At 34.2% G+C, this 19,758-nt stretch overlaps 1 protein-coding gene across 2 annotated transcripts in view; it reads left to right on the forward strand.

Annotated features, from left to right (window-relative positions):
• The window catches only part of LOC145660645 (uncharacterized), a 53,073-nt gene that overhangs the window by 24,627 nt on the left and 8,688 nt on the right, over window positions 1-19,758 (forward strand). For both annotated transcript variants that reach the window (XM_081725947.1, XM_081725956.1), the window contains exon 5: window positions 5,747-5,833. In XM_081725947.1, the coding sequence (XP_081582073.1) occupies window positions 5,747-5,833 (87 nt within the window). The remainder of the gene's footprint in view (window positions 1-5,746; window positions 5,834-19,758) is intronic.

The following is a 19,758-nucleotide window of genomic DNA, read 5'->3' on the forward strand; positions in this document are numbered from 1 at the left end:
GTATGTAATACGGATTCGTATTCTAGGTATTGGAGTGTTTTAAAAAAAGGTTACAAAATGCGGCTATTTCCATTTATATTTATACCAATATTATTATGACTATGAGCGATTACTAAAGGACTATTTATAGATATATATAGAATATCTAGACAATATCTATACTAACATAGATATTTTGTCACGAATAAGAGAACAAGCCTTAAGATTTTTAGGCTGTTTTAGAAAATGAATTCTACAGTCAGTATCTAGTAAATAAATGTCTCATTCAGAGTTCCAACTCATAGAATAAGAACACATCTAGTGTATAAATTACTTACATACGAAGCACTCCCCTTAGAAGTGCCTTACATAGTACTGGGCTATTCAAAAAGAAGAACCAGAGTTTAAATATTTATTTCTAATGAACGACAATAGATATAGACACAAACGATATACCACTAAAACGTAAATAGAGGAAAGTTCAGTTTTAAACCCCAACTATTAGTTCCACTTAATGCCTACAGCAGCTCTGTGGTTTGTTTACGATTAAATGATGATGACCCAAGATGAATCATTTTGTGTGCTGCAAGATGCAAAGAGTGAATCCATTATTGCAGTGCAGCGTGCATCTCGTTGTAAGTTCAACAAAGAGCCGCTTCGTCATAAACGGATTTACAGTTGGTATAAGAAATTCGTAGAAGATGGTTGCGTATGCAAAGGAAAAAGCACTGGTCGTCCTCGCACGTCAGATGAAGATGTTGAGTGTATCTGAACTTCCTTCGAACGTATCCCCAGGAAATCCACAGACAAGAAGAAGGGAACTTGAAATTCCGCAACCAATGGTATGGTGTGCAGGGTTGGCAAAAACCATGGTTTTTATTTAAAAAACCAAAAAAACCGTTTGTTTTTTTTTTGTTTTTTGGTTTAAACCAGGTTTTTATGGTTTAAATGATTTGCTCTATATATTCATATCATATATGGACAGAAATAAGTTTGTTTCGCCTTGATGTTATTATGCAACAACCGGGTTATGCTGGAAGGGGTCACATGAGCTTAAAGCGGAATAAAAACCGCTTCTCGAGTTACATCCGAGAGAAATTGTCCTCCATTTGAACTCAGAACCAGGACTAATTGGCCACAAATGCGATACGTCTGCCGACTCACTCACTAAGGAATCCAGATATATATTTAAAAAAAAAAAAAAAAAAAAAAAAAACCGTTGTACTGATCTTTACATGCTTCTTAATATAACTGTCAAGAGTCATTTCAGAAGGACAAAGATAAACAGTTGCACAAGTGAAACCATTACACAGAATTACATATGAACAATTTCAAAGTACTACGGAGTACAGAAGAACTAAGTTAGTTCAAGTTAGTTAACAACGACTTTTATTGGTCCAAATTAAAGAAATACACCGACTTAATATGCATATCAATAAGAAAAGTAAATAAAGATACGAATTATTTGAGTCCACTTTGGCTCAAACTCATTTATACATAAATAAATACCAAAGATACTTATTTCACTAAATGCCTCTCGTGGGGTCTGTATGACCCCCCCCCCCCACACACACACACGCAAAAAGTACGGCATTTTCGATGTATTTTATCAATAGTAAACATTGAAACGAAACAATATTTAGAATTTTTCTTCGATTGCAATTACATAACAATAATAACAACTACAAAAAAAAAAAAAAAAAATCACAAAATAAACATTTATAAACTTGTAAAAAAAAGTTGCTTTTGTAGTATAATCTTTTTGAGTAATGAATGGGGAATTTAGGTCTGACTATAATACGAATAATATACGGGAGTGAAACGTGATAACCCACAAATGTGTGTTCATCAAGATTTTACAAACACTTACACTTTTACAAACATTTCTTGGTTTTTTGGTTTAAACTTTTTTTTTTTTTTTTTTTTTTTTTTTAACCAGCTGGTTTAAACCAGCCAACCCTGATTGTGTGTGCTTAAGAAACGTCTGCATCTGAAGCCGTATATGTTTCAGTAACAACAGGTATTACGTCCTAGGTATTATTAGAATTTTTACTGCCATTTGCCAAGATTTGGAAGATAACACTTTTTTCTGAATGGTTATATATATATATATTTTTTTTTTTCAATGAATCAATATTTTATGTCAGAATTTGGGGGACTTAAAATCCCTCCGTAGTAATCAAACATGAAAGAGGTTCTTCTTCAAAGCTGAATGTGTTTGTGCCATTTCCGTCAACAATGTTTATGGCCGTTTCTTCTTTACGGAGGAAACTGTGACTAGAATTACATATTTGAACATGCTCCAAGACTGGTTGTTTCCATAAATTCAGCAAGATCGGGATGATTTTGTCTTCATGCAGGAAGGCGCTCCACCTCATTTCTACCACGGGATACGGCAGTACCTGAATGACACAATGCCAGGACGATGGATTGGAAGAGGTGGGCAACATGGTCTTGTTAATTTTAAGTGGCCTCCAAGGTCACCTGATCTTACCCCTTGTGAGTTTTATCTGTGGGGGTTCATAAAAGACAACGTGTATGATGTACCACCTATGCCTGCTACTCTTCAGGATCTGCGAGATCAAGTTATTAGAGCAGTGAGTTCAAAACCAAGGACCAGTTAATACGTGTGTGGCAAAATATGGACTAAATATGGACTATCGATTCTACGTTTGTCGCATAACAAATTGTGCTCATGTTGAATGCATAAAATAAAACCTTGAACTTTTCCCTGTCCAATGATCTTTCATATATATATATATATATATATATATATATATATATATATATAATATAGTTCATTAGAAGTAAATATTTTAAATCTGCTCCTTCTTTTTGAATAACCTTGTACTTTCAATAATAGATATACAGAATCCTAGAGAAACTTCCTTGATATTTATTATTATTATTATTATTTATTATGTTTTAATCTGTAGTAATCAACAATTGATACTTAATCCTATTCTGTACATAGTTACATTTATATTTTAATACGAAACAAATCTAATCCTGATGATTATAGCAGTTTTAGTGTGCTAAATTATTATTACCTGTTAAATTATTATTATTCTACCACTACTAGGAGTAGTAATTGTAGTAGTAGTATCATTATCACCATCGTCCCACTAATTGAAATCAATACACGCTTATTCAAATGAAGAATCACACTGATTTATACAGTATTTACATCTTACACTTCACTGTTATTGTTCAATGTCCGTATGGACAAGGCCAGTTTTAATATTTCTCCATACATACATAACTCTGTCGTATTGTATTATTTGTCTTCACTACGATATAGTGTAAATAGAAGACAAATAAATTTAACTTAAATATAGTCTTATTAAGAAAAAGAAGAGCGATTGCTTCCATTTGTAATTATTGATGATGGTAACAAATATCTTCTGTGGAGTACTTAGAAAGATAAACAACTGTCGAAACTACTACTAGGTGTGTTGGTGTTGAAGTTAAGGTATTTTCAAAAAATTTACTTCGATTAAGGACTTACTTAGTAGACCGTTTGTAGTACCTAACCTTTCTGAACCATCTGTTCACAAAGCTAGAATTGTATCTTAAGATAATATAAAATATCATTTTTTAATGACACTTTGTTAAAGAGATTATTTCTAGTTATCTTCCAAAACTTTGTATACATAAATTGAGCAATATTCTAAATAGAGAGAAAACTGTACTAAATAGTAATATATTTGTTCACAGTTTGATTTAAGCACTCACGATGTTGTCGGTCAGCGCGAAGATTGTGTAATTACACTGAATATAGTCGAAAGTGTTTTACTTATTTGATTCATTTACCTGCATCCGTCCAGTTCTATTGGTGTAGTTATAAATATCTAAATGATGTGTTGCGAAGATGTGAAATAATATAAATCTCTGTTACTCATGGGCACAGGGGTCTCTTTCGTCAAATTAATGATTTTCTGGTAAGTTAAAAACAATTCAATTGACACATTTTTTTAACTACGCCGAGACTTCCAACCATTGGTAGAGAAAAACTTCGCTTTTCTAGTCATTGAGAGCAATTTTAGTAGTAGTCTCTAGACAATTAACATGCACAACTAGCTTCTTTGAATACTTCACCACAGATTTCATGGGAGTGTGCTGGCTCACTGGTAGAGCGTTCACCTCTAGTGTGAGAGGTCGGTCCTTGGTTCGATCCCAGGCCATGTGAATTTCTGGTGAACTAAATTGTTCCATGGGCTTCTTCAAGGTTCTTCCGTTTCCTACACCAACTTTTTCATGATCATGCATTTTCATTAATCATCTGTCCCTTTAGCGTAAAGAACATAATAGTGGAACGTTAAATCAAAGATCATTTCATTTGATTTCCACAACATACTTTGGAACGACAGCAACTCCTCGAAACCAGCAGTTCTGCTACTTTAAACTTCTACACATTTTCCCTCAAAACGCCTCTCATTGTTTTTCATTTGTTATTAAATGCAGTTTGCTTGTTTGAGTGTCAGGAGTAGATGGAAGTGATATATGTTAGTTTCGAAAGGTAGTATTTCAGTTTGTAAGGATATGTTAGTCTATAAAATGAGACGAATTTTCGTCATCTTTTGTGTTGCTCCTTTCCTTAGTCTTCTGTTTCTTTAACAGATAGTTCACTATAGAATTTGTTTAGTTGAACAAAAGCAGTAAATTTCATTTTTCGTTACTATAGTTATAGCAATGGATATGTTAATTTTAGTATGAGATAATTTTCCAATGTTGTTAAAGATTTTTTCTTTCGCATACCTCTTTTTTGATCCTGAAAGGCATGCATATAAAACAGGTCATTGCTTTAAGTTCTGTTTTCTGTTGAGTGCATTATAAATGAAAATGTACAAAAGTACATAGCATAAATTTTACATATGCTACTTTCTATTGTCGCAAGCTGGACATACTTGTTCCTATAGTCACGTAAAGAACTGAAAAATAAACTGTTACACATCACTTTCAAACAAAACTTACACTTCGCACCCATTCCGTCGTATGTCAGTCTATTTAAGTATTGTATCCATTGCCCGTCACTAATAATTGTCCTTGGTTTCGTCATTCAAAGAAAGAGAAAAACATGAACACTTCGGGCAAACAAACTTAATTTCCTAAATCTAGTTACCTTTTCTGATTGTGGAGTTCAATAATCGAACTCCAAATTGTCCATGATTTAGTCTTAATATTTTCCTTACTATTAGAATAAAGTAATATCAAAATAAGAACTTCATTAAATATTTTTCATTAAAAATTACTATATTGCTTTAAAAAAATCTAGAATAGTACATTTTAAAAGCTCTTAAAACAGATAAAATTATTACATTTGACGCGTAATGTAGACATTGTCATTAATGTCGACTTTTTCGAAAGAAAAAACCTACCTTAAAATTCAAAATGTGTAATGTTACTAAAAATACAATTCAGTGCTGCTCTGTTGACTGTACTGTATCATCTAGTAGCGAACTGCAATTTGATTGTGGAAATTACAATCTTTTATCCGTAATTAAAAACAAAATATAGTCTGTACAAGCTATTGGAATTAATTTTCCCTGTAACCACTTTATATTTTTCCGTTTGATAATGTTGTCTTCGTTGCTGACAATTTTACGTACCGAACGATTGAGAGAAGCGAGCGAGTTGTGCAGATTTTTTTAGATGAAGTTATTGTAGATTGTTATTTATAACTAAACTAGATTCAGCCTTTTAAGCTGGATTCAGCTCATATTGTAGAATAAAAATAAAATAAAAAATAGTGTTCATTACTTTTCAGAAAATCAAAAAAGAAGTAGAACTAGAAATGACGAAAGATGGTTCTAAATCTGTTGAGGAGGACAGGAGCTACCAGCCTACAAACCATGTAAGTTAACAATAGCTTTGTTTTTAAGAATTATGAATGTATACTGCATTGTAAAGTGGGTACAATAGTAAATAAGTGTTGGATATAATGCACATATTATAGAATTTGGAGAAACTTATTTTGTATTTGTACTGAAGTAAATGGTAAGATTAATCGTACAGTACCAAATTGTTTTTCCCAACAGAATAATTTTGGAGCTGCTACTGTTCTCATTCTCGGGCACTGCAATTACTAAAATCGCTTGGACACTGATCTCACATATTTATTTGCTCATGGCTATAACTTTAAGTAACTTGTAAATCGTGATAAGTTGGCTAACTAACAATCAAGCCACTCAGTTGTACCGGAAACTATTACAAAAACGAAACCTAAACTTGTAGTTTATTGAGTGTCAAACCATCACTTAACAGAATATAGTCTACGCAGATTTTACTACTTTATAACTATATAACCACTGTCTGTCCACTGTCATGCCTTTGAACTTCTACATAATGTTAATTAATAAGCAAATTTGATGAAACTTAAATTTACTGAATGAAACCATTGATAATACAGTCCGATTTATTGTCAAGGTTATTTTAATCCAAATTCAACTTGTTTTCTTCGTCTTTATGTAATAAGATTCAAACATATTCTTGTTATTATGTAATGTGGTTTTTGTAAATGTTATGGTTGGGCGTCCTAAAATGTGTGGAAAACCTTAGAACACAGAATCCTTATTACTAGTCCCTCTCAGACGTTCCATGATCCTAATGTGAATATTTTTCTTGATCATATCAACATAAGAGTTTTCAGACGAGTGTATCTTCAGATACTCCGCTGTATACTATTTTTCATAAAATATTTTTTTAATCCGTAAAATGTTTTTATTAATCCGATTTGGTTTAAAAGGAACAGAAATTCACGTTTTACATAATTATCTATAGCCTTGTTATTGGACATCGTATTGATATCCAAACCTTATGTTCTAAATTTGAGGGCTCATAGTGGTCTGGTCTCTTCTAAATAGTTAAAAGCACATGAAAAAGTGACCAAAATCTCATAAAAAGTTACTTTAAACCTTGGTGCCAAACTTAGGCATAAATTGAATTTTACTTGTTTCTTTTAACCAAAATAACGTCGGCTGGATCATAGCTGGGCTGGGCCGGCTGTATCATAGCTGAAATACATAATGTTTTAACATATTAAGATTAAGTATTATTTTACTTAAGTTTGTCTGCTTATAAAAAGAAAATAATTGGATTACTTGTGTTTAGAGGTTCATTATTAATTACATACTTTGCACGGATTTGTATTTCGGCTTTGATGTGGATGGGGTAAAGCCAAATTTCTATATTTTCATTGTGTCCAGTAATACAATATTGAAGTAATGTAATTAATATATAGCATCTAGATTATCATTAACAGGTAATAAAATTTTGGCTTGTACAATTGGTTTGGTACAAATTTTGTCTTGGTACCACATGATTGCTAAACATAGGAATGGCTTCTACCAACATTCCGCATATAATGAAAAGTAAACTGTAAACAAGTAATATATGTCATTCTCCTTTAACACAACAAGATCAAAGCAAATTATGTGGTTTATGTTTATCCCTTATTATGAACATTTAAAATAAATTACAAGTGTTAACTAAAAATGTAGTTATATACAAAATGAAGTAAAAAGCAGTAACAAGAACGTATGCTAATATATTTTCACATAAACTTAGCTTTTATGAAGAAAGATGTGAGTTATTAAGAAGGATTTTTTCTTAACCACTATTTTCTGCAAGTCATCGGTCTGTTTCTGTCATCTTACAAATCTTTCTTTACTTCTTCAACTCCTCGAACCAGGGGCGTGTACTGCATATTACCGCTGTTACCTGCGGTAACAGTACTCCAGTTTTCTGTTATTTTCTGATGCCTCTAAATTTCATTATGAACATGAAAAAAAATTACATCTTTTCTTTCCTTTAAAAAAAAAAAAAAAAAAAAAGTTTGGACGGCCTATACCGCATTTACGATATGAACGAGCGCAACATGCCAACGCCAAATAGAAACATACTGTTGTTGATACCGTAGATTTTACTGGTAATGCGAATCCCAATAGCAGTCATTTACTCCAGAAGCAGCGTATCAGGCAGAAGCATCCTGCACTCTCGTATTTGGACTTTCGGAATGGTCTTTATGTTACCGTTCGGCTGAATGAACCAGGAAAAAATAGGAATGATCCCTGCCAAAACAAGGAGAATCTAGAATTCCATCAGCGTGTATATTCTATTATACTGTTTCGTTTGCTTCCCCTCTCCAACAGTGGAAACTCAGCTGTGATTATTGTATTCATACGGTTATTTCTTTGTCTGTATAGTATACAATTCCGGTCAAGTATAAGTAGTAGGTATTTCATAGTAATAGCACTGAACACCTGCTATTGTAAGACTCTACGTTTCGAGGTACATTATTTATATGTTAACGTATTGTCTTCGCCCGACTTTATATGTTAATATGTTATCTTTAAATTTGAATAATTCAGCAACAGAGAATAAGAAGAATAGGATATTCTTAACGAACAAATTTATTGAGTTTACTTTAATAATTCAAAATAAATTTTCCTACTGACTTTTAGCTCGAGCTTACAGGATTTTTTTAGTTTTCCAGATGTTGTTGTTATTATTATTATTATTATTATTATTATTATTATTATTATTATTATTATTATTATTATTATTATTATTATTATTATTATTATTATTATTATAGTATTTGTGCTAATTAACTTGAAAATGTTTAGTTTTTATTTTAGTATAGAATACTGTCGATACAACAAATTTCCAACTCTATCGTTAGCAAGTATTGCAATGATTTAGAAAACCCCGTACTATATCGGTGACATTGGCTGCCCTACAGAAAGCATTATGAAACAATGTTTTGGTGCGCGTTCGTTGTCGGAAAATAATTCACATGATAAAGTAAGTCAAATCGCGGAGAAAGACCAATACCACATTTAAACAATTTAAAATAAAAATCGTTGGAAGGTTATCAATGTCATTTTATTATACAATTGTATGCCCAATACCCATGGCTATGTGAGTGTGTGAAGATAAAAATTTACTCTTGACCATGCCTGTTGTTTGGCAGGGACAAAAATGCATGGAATCCTCATGACGTCGATAAAATAGAAAACTTAGAATCATGCGAAGGTGTCATGAAAATTCCAAACATATTGCATCTATGTGTTCCATGCCTACAGGCACGTAATGAGGATTTCGTAATGGGGTGGGTCGGTGACGAAATCCTGTGGTTATTATACCAGGAGCTCGATCATTCTAAACTATTTTACTGGCAACATATGTTTGTTTCTTTACCCAGGATTTCGTAATGGAAGGAGGGGGGGGAGGGGGCGTGACATGAAATACTATGGTTACACACCAGGAGCTCGATCAATCTAAACTATTTTACTGGCAACATATCCATATTGGTTTGTTAGAACAATAAAATGAGGATATGTTAGTATTTTAATAATAAATTATGAAGACATCGCGAGTAAAAGAAAAAAAAAGTATTGAAAATATAGTCTTCCGAGGCCATTCAAACTCGGTTCTTATCTTTCTTCTTTTTCTTATCTTCGTTTAATGCCGTCAAGGATAGCAACGAGATCTCTTTCGGCAGTAAAGGCATCCTATAAAATGGATTAGTGTTGCCGCGAAATTAAAAATTTCTTTAACAAGTGTAACTGGAATCTGTTGCCAGGCTCATATTATTGGTGATTGTGGGCATTTCTTAAATTCTACCTAAGAATCTATCTGATCAAACCGTTCTATCGATCGCCATTTGTAATCCATAGGATTAGCATGGAGCTAGATAGAATTCGGAATGCTTCATTACAATAATACCCATTTTCAACTTGACCCACACTGTTTCCTCCACATAAGAAAGAATAATCAAACGCTTGCTGTATCTTTATATATTTAACGCTGATTCTTCTGTTTCTCGTTTCTTTTTGTTTCATCCTTCCTTATTTTTTTCATTTCTTGTTCAAAAGGGGAGGGGTCCGAAACCCCGACTCACCCGTTGGCTACGTGCCTGATGCCTACATTCCGGAAAAGAAGAATTGACTTTTCATTAGGTAAAAGATTTGAACTTAATATTGCAAACTATAGGCTAATACAACTGTGAAAGAAATATACAGATATAACATCATACTCTTAATTAGTGTCGGGGGCGCGGTGGCTCAGTGGTAGAGCGTTCACCTCCGGTGCTTGAGGTCCCAGGTTCGATCCTAGCTCGCGCCGTATGGACTTTGTGGTGGACAAACACCGTGCTCGTTGGTTTTCTCGGGGTTCTCCCGTTTCCTCCCACTTTCTTCATTCCATCATTCCATTCATTTCTCATCATCATCGTCTCCTTTAGCCTAACCGGCATAACCGTGAGACGTAAAACTAAAAAAATATCATTTTACTCTTAATTAGTGCCAGTTTCTTAGAACTACCACTCAGAGGTAGCGACGAATTCTCTGTATATACAAACAAAGGTAATTTCTTAGAATATTGAATCTGCTTGCAGAAACTGATGATAAATTGTATCGTCATTTAAGCCAATTCACAGTCTCTTCAGGGACTTCTAATGTGATTTAAAATAACTAATCGATTGTATCTTTGCACAGATAAATTAATGAAATGAAAAGGGAGATCAAGGTTTTAAATTTTGTTGCTTTGATTATGGACGAACCCACTAAGGTATCGAACAAACTGTAGCTCTCACAATTCTACACGCTGTTTCTGAGGACGGAAAGTACAAAAGAAAAATGATGTCTTTCAGTTTCACGTCCCACGATAATGCCCTTTTAGGCTAAAGGATACGATGATTAAGGCAAGTGAATGATGATGGAAAAGTTGGTGGAATGAGAATATGGGAGAAAACGGGAGTAGCCCGACAAAACCCACGGACAGGATGTTGTGCCCGCAAACTTACTTGGCCGGGATCGAACCAGTGACCCCACGCACCAGAGGTAAGCGCTCTACCATTGAGCCACCATGCCCCTTGGAAAGTCTAAAAGAGATTTATAAGTTTTATAGAGATTAGTGCTGACCATACTGCAGTTTTTCTGTCCCAAATTGTGATTGAGTGTCTGACTGATTTTCAGTGCGGGGAAAAAACTTGTTGCTCAAACATACAATGGAACTCCGATTATGGTTGGTGAACTTGGGGAGCGCAGCGTTTTGTTAAACAAAGATAGACTACACACAATTCTAATTTGTTCATTATTATGTCCATATGATTAATTCAGTTTTAGAAGAGTCTGTTAACTGCACAAAAGAGCATAAGATTTTTTTTTTTTAACTATGAAGCGGAATTTGCAAAAAAAAAAAAATCTTTGCTGATGTCGACATTTTAAAATTATTTATACGCTGAAAAAAGTGAGCACTAAACTCTCTGATATTAAGAAATTTAGAGTTACCCGTAGTATCAACAACCGGTAACAATTGTCAAAATGTCACACCACGCCACTGCCTCCAACATACCCTGTGCAAAGTGCACTTCAGTCATATTCTTTCTTTCACAGCTGTTTTTAGGAGCTTGAAATAAAAGTTCGTCTTCTACTTTTCTTTTCATATCCTCTTCTATTCTGTTGCAGGATTGATTCCATGTCCTTAATGCCCTTTTTTTCCTTTATCAATTTCTCCATTACCTCTTTCTTTGCTTGTTGTTTTGTTTCATCTTTCTTTACTACTTGTTTTTGGGCTTCTTCCTTTCTTAGCTTTTCTAAGTATGTTTTATAGTTACGATAAGCAAACCTAGCAGATGTAAGAAGCTTCAGAGTAAGTGGAAGCTTCTTGGCTATTTCTAAATTTTTTCATCCTAGACATTCATCCCAGATAGACCCGAAAGACAAGACATCGCTGTGCAACCTTCAGAGAGCAGACGACGTGACAGTGAAAACCGGCGTTCCACGTCAGCACTGCCATGACAGAGACAAACTTTCACTACCGTTGCCACTGTAGGAAACTTGATGAAAAAATTACTCCAGAAATCATCTTTTCGGCCATTGCAAAGACTTCCTGAAAAAAATCTCAAGTTGAAGTAACCGCCACTTATCACTCACTAAATCTAAGTCAATGTTGAAGGGAAGAGCTTTTGACAGATTTGTAATATACATGACACTCTTAGATGACTTGACATTTTCCGGATGAAGACAAGAGAAGTATTTAAGTTGTAGGGAAATTTCAATGGTTTTCAGTATGTGTTTACGTAGTGAGACTTAACATTTTTCTTAAAACTAAGCACATCCTTCTTCTTTCAGCTGCTGAATGCTAACCTTGCTTCTCCACACTCCATTTCACCAACTGGTAACAGAGTTTCCTCACTTACAACACTTTCATCCAGTTCAAAGCTGTAACAATTTCTTTCTTCACAAATCGCAACAACAAAACCTTGGTAGCAGTATGAAGTTTAGAGTACAGAACATGTACAAGGGACTCCTCTTTCTGAAACAGTTCTGTGATATTCTTGAAAAGTTTTGTACTTGAGATAACAACATTTAACTGCGCTTTCGTTGATGAGTATTTCAAAATAATTGACTTTTGTATTTTCCAGTAGCCATGAGGTTTGATTTCTTTAGAGGAAGAAACTTGAGAAAATAGTTCTGCAGAGGACTGAGGAGTTCAAGAACTCTTTCACATGATTTATCAAGTGTACACCACCTTGAACTCACATGTTTGATAAATCTATGTTTAAGCAGTCCTAACTTACTGGAAATCTTCCCACCTTGATGGCCAATCCTTGAAAAAATAGTAAACATCGATGATAAAATCATTCATTTCAATTCCAAGTTCTTGGAGTCCTTACTGGAACGTGTTATGAACTTTGTTTATGTTACATGTTCCTATATCAAGCAGACCCCTTTTCCTAAATGCTTTCATGTCCTCATTTATCATTCTGTGAACCTTTCTATTGGTATTTCGTTCATTACTACCCAACATCAAGAGTTTCTCTCCGGGAAGGTTTGCATTGTCTATTGCTAGATTTGTGTTTCACGAGTTGTTGTTCTGTGTTCTTCCCAGGTAAAATGTCTCCACATGGCCAGTTTTAACTTTCATACTTTTGCTTGACCAGTATCGTGTTGAAAGTTGCAGTTCTGATTTTCCCGCATTGTTTGTTGTTTTAAAACTTAAGACTGTATGCTGGTGCCTCTAGCAGATCTTCAACAAACATATCTTTGAAGTGAGGACCAAGGGCATCTGTAATTAAATAACTCACTTTTATTTCTGACAATTGGAGATCTTGAGGCACACCACCAGGGAACATGACACAGAATAGCCTATGTCACCAATGTCAGTACTTGAGTGAGGTGCATAATCAGACACTACTGACTTAAAAAGAGTCCAGATAACTTCTGCTTTTGTGGCTACATCCCTAATAAGTAACAAGTTTCTGCTTTTTTCCATTTATTTTTATAATATTGTTCTTAAAAAACTGCCAATGCAAAATAGATCACATGAAAAAATTATTTTAACCCCCAAGATAGTAATTTTTAGTGACCAACTTGAAAAAAAGTAACTTTTAGTTAAAAAAAAAAAAAAAAAAAAGTGACTCGCTATGAGCCCTGAAATTTTTCCCAAGATTATCCGTTTATTTTTCCTAATACATGAAAAAAAATCCTCCGTAGATGACGATCTATAAACTCTAAGAAATAAGTTTAAACATGAATTTATCTTTAATTTTTAACGAATGTGCTGATTTATTATGTATGTAGAAATCCTAAGCAGGCCTCCTATGTAAATTAGAAGTAAGTTCGTTGTTCTGTCTCGTAACATTAATTCAGTAAATTCCAATTTATTGTCTGTCTCAGATTCAATTGTGAATTTAATTTTAGGACATATGGAATTCAGTTCCTAAATCAAATTCTGCAAACTTATTCATCAGCTTTATAAACTATAATTGTGTTCCACATACCTGTAGTATTAATAATACTTGCACTGCTCCTATTTCAAAATGCTGCATTTAAAATAATTCATCTAATAAAGAGGATAATATGTCACCTATTGCTAATCCATCTGTTTATTTGCATATGCTTAAGAACTCCTTAAACAAATAAAAATAAGAGTATTTGTAAATTCTGTTAGTGCACTAACTTCAGAAAATATACGTATAGTACAAAGTGCACACCAAACGTACATGCCGTTTCATTTTAATTTCCAAGAACAAGGAAATACAGGGAACTAACGCGTTTCTTTCTCAACAAACTCTTCCTCTTTACTGAAATACAGTTGCCATCGCTACTCCACTTTGTCTAGCATGTAGCATAATCATCTTTGGGGGTATGTTTCGCATACTGGAATGTAGCACTTCCCAGGGATGATGTACTGGCAAAATGGCGTCCACGAAGAAAATCTTTGAGGTTTGGGAGCAACCAGAAGTCACTCGAAGCTTAATCTGGTGAGTAGGTGGGTGTGGCAGAAGTTCAATACCGTGGTCAGCCAAGAATAAGGTCACAACATTAGCACAGTATGGTGGTGCATTGTCCATGTGGAGGATTAAATTGCCATTTGCCATTTGAGGTCGTTTCTCGGTCAATTTTAGCAAAAATTCCGTATCTAAAAATGTACGAAAATACTCGCCCGTAATTGTATGACCTTTCGGAACAGGGTGGAACAATATCACTCCCTGGGAATTGCAGATGATAGTGTATAGCACCTTCTCATTGGATGCTACCTGATTTTTTTTTTTTTTTTTTTTTTTTGGTGTGGTGAATTTTTAGGTTTCCACTGCATCGACTAGTTTTTTTTTTTGTTTCTGGGTTGAATAATGGAATCTATGATTCATCCTTATCAAAATACTTCCCAAGAAATTGCGTCCCTCTTCTGAAGCGTGTCAAATTTGCAACATTTGATCGAATACTTGCCTTTTTGATCGTCATTAAACATTCGTGGAACTCAGCGAGAAGAAACTTTCTTTAGGCCCAGTTCGTTTGTAATTACTCGTTCCACTGTTCTCTTTGTTAGCCCCAGTGTATCACACATCTTCTACATGGTGACACGCCTATCTTCCATGATGAAATTTTCAACACAACATTGTTAGCGTCAGTTGATGCTGTTTTTGGACGTCCAGAACTCTGCTCATATTTCACACTCATTTGCCCTTCTTTGAACTCAAGCACCTACTTCCTAACAGTGTTTTCTGCAAGAGCACTATCACTACATACAACATCCAATTGGCGATGATTATCGGTTGCACAACGTCCAACTGCAGTGAAGAATTTCACAATCCTCCGTTGCTCTTCAACCGAAATTTCATGTCTCTGGGCAATATCAGAAATACGTCTTACTCGTCCAGGCACTGTAACTCATCTGCTGCCACCTAGTAAAGAAAACCTGCATTTCTTAGACGAAGGATGGAGTCGCCGATCCTGAAGTTGCTTTCCTGAAAGAAAGAAAAAAAGTTAAGAACAAAACGGCAAGTACTTCTGATGTGCAACTCGTATTATTTGTTGAAAATAAGTAATTCCTATACTATTGGGAAAGTTAGATGACTATAAGTATTGAAATATTTTACGATAAATGTTGAAATACGATTGTTGATAAACAAGGAGACAATGTAAGAACATGTTGTAAAAATGACAAGCTTTTGTGTGACGATTTATTCATTTGAAATATAAAGAAAAAGAATTGAAATGAACACTACTAGATAAGTAAAGTGATTTATTATGATGTGTTCCATACGCTCGATAAGTAAGGAAAATTTGGTAATTCAGTTCACAACTTCAAAGATACTATAGGTCTCGACAAAGATGTCAGTGAATTTCTTTAAAGTCTTATATAAGTTTTGAGTGAAATCCAAATACACTAAGGTATATTACTGTATTTTCTTATTAAGTTATTTTCAGTGTGTATTTTAGTATACGTATCCGATTTGATCATGATGACGCTATTGGTATTATGTGCCTGCTTTAATTTAAACTCTGTTTAGTGTGGCGTAGCGTAACATATTTTTTATTAGAAGTAGTAGATGCATCAATAGGATGTGTGTCACCGTTAGAAATAATAGTTAACAGTGTATTTTATTACATATATAGTATATACATACACAACAGTTTATTCCAGCAAAATAAAAACTCAGTTATTATTGGCAGCCCACGACATACTTTTTAGCGCCACAAAAGGTTTTTTTTTTTTTTTTCTCGAAAAATAGACATTAGAATTTACTGTCAAGCATGTTATTTTATTCAACTTATGTGATCTATCGATTGATATATGGGGTGTGTTTAAAAAGTATCAAACCTTCGGTTGGTAAAAATACATTTATTGATTTGGAATTCTGAAACACTGATTCCCTTCAAAGTAGTCTCCTTGGTAATGCACACACTTCTCCCAGCGCTCCCGCCATTGTTGGAAATACTTCTGGAACGCAGTTTTTGGAATGGTGAGCAATCGCTCCGTCCCATTCCGCATGATATCTTCTCTTGATTCAAATTGGTCCGCTTTTAGTGGCATTTTCAGCTTGGAAATAACCAAAAGTTACACGGAGCCATGTTGGGTGAGTAGGGAGCTTGACGACACATAGAAATGTTGTGTTTGGCGATAAAAACCTGAATCATATTTCGTGGACACACTCCTCATTCCCAAATTCTCGTTCAAAATTGAATGTACCTATCCGATTGAATGTTTTTCGTTTGGGTATCGCCAAGCTTTTGGCAAAATTTGATGTAATATCGCTGCTGAAGTTTTTCTGTCATTTTACAAAAACTGAAATCCGATGACCGCTCACTACATGTCTTCACTTGTTGGTCGATGCCAGCAACTGATGCTTTCTGCGGCGGAAAAAAAAAATCTCAACTGCGCATTGGTGTCCCCTCTAGATCTACACTAAAGAAAGTCTCCCGCGCTTCATTGGTTTACGCGGTAAAAAATAAATAAGGTTCGATACATTTTATATATTATGTCTTATATTTGATAATATTTTAGTTAAGCATTAATTTAAATTTAAGAACTAATGAAAAGTTAGATGACATCTCATTAATCATAGTATGTAGTGACATCCTGCTAGTATCATAATGAAAAATGAGTTTCATCTCATTAAGTGGCATGGTTCTCCTACGGTGTCAGTTTTTAAATGTACGTTTTTTTTTTTTTTCATTTTCTAGAAAATAGCACATAGGCTTGTATACTAACACATACCATTTTGTTCAGCAAAATAAGATCTATCAATCGTTATATCTCATTTTTGGCCCTTTTTTTCATTAAACGCTTTGAAACTTGTCTAACAGTAGTTATGGAGGTAACATATAATTACCGTTGCACAGATTACGTTACCATCAAATCCTTTTATCAGTCTGTGTCATCTGCACTCTTTATACAATTAGACATGATCACATAATACCTTATTCTTTTTCAATGTAGCTTCTCTTCTTTAATATAATCTTATTATCATCTAAATCTTCATTGTTTGCATTTAGATCATAATGCGATATCTTGCCTTAAACTCCGCTTGAAACATTTATCATAATTCTACATCTTATTTGCACATACTACTTCTCTTGACAACATATAATACAGTACCTAATTCACAAGCGCTTTCTACCCAACCTTCATACCTAGAATTCTCCTCCCTGTACGAAAATAAGAAATAGTTACATTAACAAGATTCAAATTAACACAGCGTTAACCGTTAATCCTAATCGCTCTTGCAACATACATACTCTTTCTTTTTTTCTTTTTCTGTCCTATCTTTCCCACAAACAATTAATTTACTTTTGCATCTTCGTTTGCTGCTCCAATAACTGAAAAAGGACCACTTCTGAATTCGATTGTAAAAGTGCTGCGTTCTGCTGTATCTGCGCCGAATCATCTCACTCCTATGTTACAGTTTCAAATGCCTTCTTCGTATTCTCTGAATATTTACCCAGATACTTGGGCCACCACCATTTCCTTGTAGAACTCCTCTTTTTTCTTGTGGGCGAAATCTTGACCTGTACCTGAGCAAACCAAATTTACCTTAGATATTATCAAATCATCATCACTGTTATTACTAGAACGTTTCATTTCTCCACAACTATTATTCCACTCAGCCTTATATATGTAGGGTTAATCGCTATCTTCTCATCTGAAGTTTTCGCTGGAGAACAAGCTTGATCATGAAATAAGTCTGAAATACCAGTTTACGGATATCGCTTCCCGTTCCGTACTACTAGCACCTGTGATGGTATACCTCATTAGATTAGCTAGATTGGTCACTTCTTCTTGCTGGGAAGTTAATACAGTTATTCTGTATCCATAACATTTTGCCGTGATGAAGCATACTTAGTAATCTTTTGGTTACAAATAACAAAATGACAAGCCAAAGTGAAATGACTCAGTCTTCCACAACGTAAACATGTTTTACCCCGTGCTGGACAAGCCTTTCTTTTTTATGCTTAAATTTACAAAATGTGCAACTAATCACAGACTGAGGTGAGGAAGATGATGATGAAGCACCAGAACTAGATAAAAGCTCTCTGTGACCTCGGGCCAGACTGATGAATCATATTGATCTCTTGACTTAGATTAAGTCAAAACCAGCATAACTGCTCTTCGGTATTTTCCATAGTTAACGCGATGTTGATAGCTGTTGCCTGGAAAATTAAATCTTTAGTGGTTAATAACTTGCGTCTAATGGCATCATCAGCTATCCTAAATACAAACTGATCTCTTAAATTCTCGTCGAGACAACAAGAATATTTACAGAAGGTAGATTGTTTCTTTAAATCCAACACAAAACTTGTGACATTTTGATATTGCTTTGTTTCATGGAGTGGAAACGATATCTTTCCACGATCACATTCACTTTAAGCTTTATAATACGTTTCTAAGGCTTCTACTAATTCTGTATACGATTTGTTGGCAGGAGAATCAGGCCAGTAAATATTACACACTTGATCGTAAGCTTTAGATCCCATAATCATTATCAAGATGGACACTTTTCTATCTTTTGCAATTTGAGTAGCTTTACACAGATGTTGGAATCTTTCCAAATAACTGTATGTTATTCGTTTTGCAATTGATAGCAGGAAAGATTAGGAATGAAGGCATGTTGATCAGTTAATATTTCTACTTGTCCAGTTCTATTCAATCCTACCCAATCCAATCCAATCCTACCGCAGCTGTGCCAAATTTGTTAAAATTATGTGTGTTTATTATATTATTTTAAGTTTCAGCCGAGCAGTAAATCTTTCACCAAAACTTCCTTAAATAATGTCAACTCATTTACGTTACCATCAAATCATTTTATTATCAATATATGCCATCTGCACTCTTTCTTTATACATTAAACATAATCACATAATGCTTTATTCTTCTTCAATGTAGCTTCTCTTCTTTAATATAATCTTACTATCATCTGACTTTTCATTGTTTGCATTTACATCATAATTCAATATCTTGTCTTAAACTCCGCTTCAAACATTTATCATAATTCTACATCTTATTTGCACATACTACTTCCCTTAACAACACAGTACAATACATAATTAACAAGCGCTTTTTACCCGACCTTCATACCTACCATAATTCCAACAGTAGAGAGATTAGAGTGGAGATAAAATGTATTCTTTGGACACTTAAACGATTACAGAAGACCGCATCTCGGTATTTATTATGAGTTTTTTTATTCTATGGCGATCAACGTTAAAATCGAGGATAGTTGATTTCTGCCATTTGCAGTTTGAATAGGGTTAAAAGAGAAAATTATACCTATTCTTAGAGTGATCAATTTCAAAAAGCTGCTTCTCTTATAGCTTTTGTTCTATGTAGATCATTGGAACCGGAAGTTCAAATGGATCACTTCCGGCTTAAGTAGAGAGTTAACAGTGGATATGAAAAGTATCCTTGGGACAATCAATCGATTGCAGTTTTCTGCTTCTCGTTATCTATTAGCATTTTCACTCTATAATTATCAAGGTTGAAATCTGA

Source organism: Thermobia domestica, chromosome 1, assembly GCF_964235325.1.
Source record: "Thermobia domestica chromosome 1, izTheDome1.hap1.1, whole genome shotgun sequence".
Lineage (NCBI taxonomy): Eukaryota > Metazoa > Arthropoda > Insecta > Zygentoma > Lepismatidae > Thermobia > Thermobia domestica.